This window comes from Balearica regulorum, chromosome 29, assembly GCF_011004875.1.
Source record: "Balearica regulorum gibbericeps isolate bBalReg1 chromosome 29, bBalReg1.pri, whole genome shotgun sequence".
Lineage (NCBI taxonomy): Eukaryota > Metazoa > Chordata > Aves > Gruiformes > Gruidae > Balearica > Balearica regulorum.
In genome coordinates, this window is record NC_046212.1 from 2319849 (window position 1) to 2325381 (window position 5533).

General features: G+C 53.7%; 1 protein-coding gene across 1 annotated transcript; it reads right to left on the reverse strand.

The window, feature by feature from the left end:
* Positions 1 to 247: 247 nt before the first annotated feature.
* Positions 248 to 4653, reverse strand: TMEM106C (transmembrane protein 106C). Its single transcript, XM_075737645.1, has 8 exons — positions 4584 to 4653; positions 3827 to 4044; positions 3653 to 3716; positions 2965 to 3124; positions 2716 to 2856; positions 2173 to 2222; positions 1812 to 1865; positions 248 to 1380 (listed from the first exon to the last, which is right to left on the reverse strand). The coding sequence occupies exons 2-8, from the start codon at positions 4014 to 4016 to the stop codon at positions 1227 to 1229; spliced, it is 813 nt and encodes a 270-aa protein (XP_075593760.1). The 5' UTR covers positions 4017 to 4044; positions 4584 to 4653; the 3' UTR covers positions 248 to 1226.
* Positions 4654 to 5533: the final 880 nt, after the last annotated feature.

The following is a 5533-nucleotide window of genomic DNA, read 5'->3' on the forward strand; positions in this document are numbered from 1 at the left end:
AGGAGAACATGGGTTATCTCTGGGGCTGCGGACAAAGAAACAGGTGGGAAAGGCAACGGTTGTGTTACCTCGCGAGATTAAAAAAAAAAAAAAAAAATCAGCCAGGACTGAGCTGCTGAGAGGGAATTTTGCTCCCCAAAAATATCACCGGCAAGAGAATAAGTCACAACACAGAGCGCTAACTCTAGGACAAAGTTTGGTTTCCACAGGAGAAAGCCAGAGCTTTTCTTCAAAGGACACTGCACAGTAACATATAACTCAGCTTTAATTAGAAAAATTCGGTTCTAGAAACCCCGCTGCAAACAGTGCAAGTCCACAGCAAGAACTGCAGCAGGCTGAGCTCTCATTTATTCGCTCCTGGGAGACGAGTCTTTGAAACGCCAAACTCCCACAAAAATCAGTTTAAATCCGCACTCGTTTGCGGCAGGCACGAGTACAAAGCGACACCGAGCTACGAGTTCCCTGGCTTCAAACCCCAGGGAGCCGTGCGTGGAGGAGGAGGAAGGTCTAATTCACACGGAGCCTTCGCGCGTCCCCAGCGGCGCTGCACTCACTGAGGCCGTCTTCGTTAAGACCGCGGTGTTTTGGTATCGGTTTGCTGTAGGTGGCCTCAGCCGCCAGCAAATAAAATCTGCACAACAGAGAGAGCGTGTTTCGGAGGTTTCAATCCCTTTGCCTCCTTCTAGCACAAGTTACAGGGGTGGAAGCCTTATCTGTGCGTTCCTCGCAAAAAATATCCCTTTTTTTCCAAGCCCTACTTTGAAACAAGCCAGTGACACGTTGCCGCTGAACAAAAGTGGAATAAATTAATTGCACGGAACTAATTAGTTCACCCTGAAAGGACCTGACACAACGCTAAGCTTCAAAACAGCCGCAAAAGTCAACTCTAAGTCTTTGGGATGTTCAGACCCCAAAGCATGATGTCTGAGAGTCCGGTTCCCCTACCAAAAAACTAGTTCTTCAAACCCGAAGAGGAATGCAGGCCCAGCGGGACCTTGACTTTGGGAAGGGACCCGTGTGCTCGCACAAATGACACCCCAAGCAGGTTTCGCGGCCAAGCCAGCAGCGTAGCCCGACTGCACGTGGAAGAGCGCAAAAGGGACCCAGAGCTCTCAAATAGCTCCAAAAGTCACTTGCGATCCCTCCGTTCCCGTTTGAAAGCTCCCGGTCCCTTCTAGAAATCCATCCGCACAACTGTCTGACCACAGAAAGCGTTGGCTGCGTCCTCAGGGTTTGCTCTCGGCTTTGGCTTCTTCTCGTGTCGAGAGGGACAGCAGAAGGTCCTGGGGGGCCGTGGAGTTGGTGCTGCAGTCCACGTAGTGGTACGTTTCCAAAGCGCTCTGCGTCACGTGGCCGATGTACGAGAGCTTCACCGATGTCCTGGGAAGGGGGAAAAAAAAGCAGTTTAGCGGGGACAGGACCAGTGACAGCGATCGCTCTATCAAAATAAAAAAGCCAGCAGGTTTTACGCTCATCACGTAACTCCTCTCCCCCCTCAAAAGCTACAGATTCTCTCAGGTTTTTGCTCAAGATCACTCGCTGCAGCAGGCGGGAAAACGCAGAGCTGGCAAGCGCAACCCCTGGAGCACAACACCCCCTCACGTGAGAGCTCGGCACGGAGCGATCTGGTGTCTTCTCCTCTCTCTGACATTTCACCCAACTGTGTCAACCGCCCTGGATTAAAAGCTGACACCGTGAACCAGGCCGGGGTGCTTGCCAAGTGGGATTTTTTTTTTTTTTCTTTGTGTACCCTAGATTTGCTGTGCCAGCAATTCCCTTTTGAGTCAGGAGCCCAGCAGAGAACCACCTACCTCATGAAGATCACTATGTTATGTACCTTCACCTTGGGAAAAGTGCAAAAGAAACTGGAAGAGATAAAAACAAAGTGGTAGGTCAGCACAGGCTAAGCAGGGTTGAAAAGACACTTAAGTTTCCCGGTATCTTCTGATGATTTTTTTTTCCCCCTCCTTTCGGTGCTAACTCAACTCAAGACACAGTCCAAAAAAAACCACGTCACACCACCCCAACAAAGCGGCCTTTCGAGTCATTTCTAGCCAACAGTTACTTTCCAGAAAGTTACCAGAAAACAAGTCATTTCCAGAGCAAATTCTAATTAACACAGCTTAAATCCACCCTCTCCCCAGCTGTATACAAATAGTAGTAATTCCTTACTACACATAGGAGAAAGGTCCACCCAGCTCCGCCTTGACAGTGAAATTCACCTGTAGAAATACGAGAAAAATACGTTCGCTTAAATCCAGGTCTCCCACTCCAAATAAAGGGCAGAAAATGCACAAGGAGGAAGTAGCGTTATCTCCCATTTCATACACAAAGAGTTAGAGCTCAGGGAGATAAAGGACTACATTTTCTACCGCCATGCCCCTAGCATAGCTCACCCATGCCCCTAGCACAGCTCACCCATAGCCTTTTCCAGAGGAAAAAGCTGGTACAAAAAAGATGAAGGTCAGGAAAACCAGAGATTGCACGTTTCAGGTTCATGTCAAGAGACTTGCTGAAATCCAGCCCTTTCGGAGCCCTTCCTGCCCTGCGCTGCCTTTCGGCTGGTGTACGTAAAGCGGAAGCTACTCTAGCTGTGAGACCACTTTGCCAAGCAAAGCTTTAAGGTATAGACGGACTGTCATCAAGTTAACTGGCAGTAGTGCAGGTTTCACGTTCGATTTGGTGATGCTTGTAAGTGCAATGAAAGAGAAATACCAGTTTGTCGCTCAGCGGCTGGATGCTGGAGACGTTGGTGATCTGCTGGCTTCCCACCACAGTGTTCATGTACTGCACTTGGCTAGTCAGGCTGGTCACCGTCACCGAGTAGAAGTTGGAATTTCTGATCCGTAAGGTGGCCTGGATGAAGAGAGGGGGAAGACGTGAGCAGCCGTGACGTCCCTAGCAGCTGAGTACAGAATTTATTCCCATCAGGAACACGGATGCACAAAAAAAAACCAACTTTACCGTGATGGCAAGAACGACAACAGAGTTCTTCTTGTCGAACCAAACCTGAACCACTTTAATACCATCATCATTGACCAGGACGGAGTGTGGGAACAGGAAGAAAACCACCAGCCCCGATATCAGCAGGCAGAGCAGCACCGAGAGTAGGACATAGAGCTTCCTGGAAGAGGCAGGGAAGGCGTCACCTCCTTTGCCCTGACACAGCGCCTGCAAGAAACCTCGCATCTGAAACCCAACCTAGCCAAACAACACGTATTTGTTCTTCCCTGGAAGAGACACAGAAGCGCTGCTCTCACAGTTTCGATATCTGAAATCGCTCAAAGCCTTTCAACAATTTGTTTTTTGGTAATGAGTAACCAAAGAAATAATTTTGCCCCCGTAATGTTTTCACAATCTAGTGTTTTCACTGTTGGTAAGGCAATTTCTTTCCAAAAGCTTCAGTAAAGGGCGCGGGGATGAAGCGTGTGAGTAGGAGCATTGTTTCCACATTCACCCCACAGTGGGATTTCACAGGAAGTATTTAAATTTACACTTGAAATTGTATTTGTTGGCATACTTAGATGAAAACAAACCACTGGCTGAAGGAAAGGCCGCAGACCGGGTGAAACGTTTAGTTGGGGCGGTAAACAACAAAAGAGCCCTGTGTGCTCTTTGCAAAGACGTAATTACTCTCTTACTACACACTTACGTTCTCTGTGGACGAAGCCGTTGGTCGCTGTAGGGTATCAGAGCCACCAACTCATTTACCTGCTCTGGAAAGCAAGAGGAACACATTAACCGATTCCATACGCAAGGCTGCTCACGTAAATAAGCAACGCTTCCTTTTTGTATTTAAGCCCGAGAAAAGTTTTGTATTTAATACCTGTGGGAATGCAGCCCGTGCCTTGGCAAGTGGGACAGGTGATGCTGTCCTGCCCTGTGAATTCAACGTATGGAAACTTGGCAATGTCTTCCACACGGTCTCGGCTGTCGAGTAAGTCATCGTCATCCTCAGCCTTCTTCCTCTGCCTGGAGGCAGCGTTATTAACGGAGAGGGAAAGCACAGAACCCATTGCAGCTGCTGTAGAAAAGCCACGTAACCTACGACAGAGGCAGGAAGAACAGTCCTGGTCATTAAACGTGCTTTCAGCCTGTGCCAGGCCAGCAAGGAAACCCTCCCCGGAGCTACAGGCATAAAGGGAACAACCTTCTCCCCCAGACACCCAGGCACAACACCCCTCAGGGAAACACCCCCCACCCCAGGGAGCCCCCCAGCACCCTCCTCAGAGACCCCCAACAGAGGCTCCTTTCCAGACAGCACCTCAAAACAGAGGCACCCTCCCAGCCCCCAACAACCCCCACAGAGACAGACCTACACCCCCAGCCCCCCCCAAAGGGGCGACGAACCCCTCCCCCACGGACAGCCGTGCCTCTTCGACAACCCCCACCCCCCCCAGGGACCCACTCACGGAGACCCACGGCCCCTCAGACCCCCCAAAAAACGAATGTTCCCCTCAAACAGCCCCAGGGGGACCCACCACCCGACACCCCCTCAGGGACACCCCCCCAGGGACACCCCCCGAACCAGGGGACCCCCCCCAGCCCAGCGCGGCCCCTCAGACCCGCCGCCGCCTCCTCACCGCCACCCGCGCAGCCGCCGTCGCTATGACAACGCCGCGAGGCGGCGGTGGGTGGCACCCAGCCCTCGCCACGCCCCCTCCGCCGCCAGCGCAGGCGCACAGCGCGTAGGGGAGGGATGGAGAGGGCGGGTTTCCGTAGAACACGCCCCTTCGGTGACGCCCCGCCCAATACACGCCCGGGTGGGGCGTTTCGTCACGGCGGGGGCCGCCCCGCCCCTACTGTAAATGGGCGTGGCTTACGGGACACCGCCCAACCGTGACGAAAAGCCCCGCCCGGGCGTGCCTCTGCCTCATTGCGCATGCGCTAATCGGCAGCGGGGCGGTGCCCACGGCCCCACCCTTTTGGCGAGGCTGAGGGGCGTGACCGGCCGTGCGCATGCGCCGCAGCTACGCGGGGGAGGGGGAACAGACACCCCCGGGGGCCGGGCAAAGTGAGGTGGGCGTGTCTCGGTGCGCATGCGTACTGCGGGGTGCCCCCCCCGCTCGTAACCGCGCATGCGCGCAGGGAATGGGCGTCGGGGCAGAGTGCGCATGCGCGGGGGGTCCCCAGTTTTGGGGGGTCCCCGTCCCAGTATGGGGTCACGCGCACACCAGTATGAGGGCTTGTGCGTGCTTGTGCACGCTTGTGCAAGGGCACGTGCGCTCGTGCGTGCTGGTGCAGGGCTCTGTGTGTGATAGTGCACGCTCGTGCAAGGCCGCGTGTGCTCGTGCGAGGTTGCGTGTGCTTGTGCAAGGTCATGCGTGCTTGTGCGAGGCCGTGTGTGCTTGTGCAAGGCTGTGCTCGTGCAAGGCTGTGTGTGCTTGTGCAAGGCCGTGTGTGCTTGTGTGAGGCTGTGTGTGCTTGTGCAAGGCCATATACGCTCGTGCGTGCTCGTGCAAGCTCATGCAAAGCTGTGCACACCTGTGTGAGGCCGTGCAAGGCTGCGTGGGTTTGTGCATGCTCGTGCAAA

Coding starts and splice junctions, on each gene's coding strand:
- TMEM106C (XM_075737645.1), bottom strand. CDS start 4,016: ATGGGTTCTGTGCTTTCCCTCTCCGTTAATAACGCTGCCTCCAGGCAG. Junction 1,866..2,172: donor GGACCTTTCTCCTATGTGTA/GTAAGGAATTAC, acceptor TATCTCTTCCAG/TTTCTTTTGCACTTTTCCCA. Junction 1,381..1,811: donor AACATAGTGATCTTCATGAG/GTAGGTGGTTCT, acceptor CCCCCTTCCCAG/GACATCGGTGAAGCTCTCGT.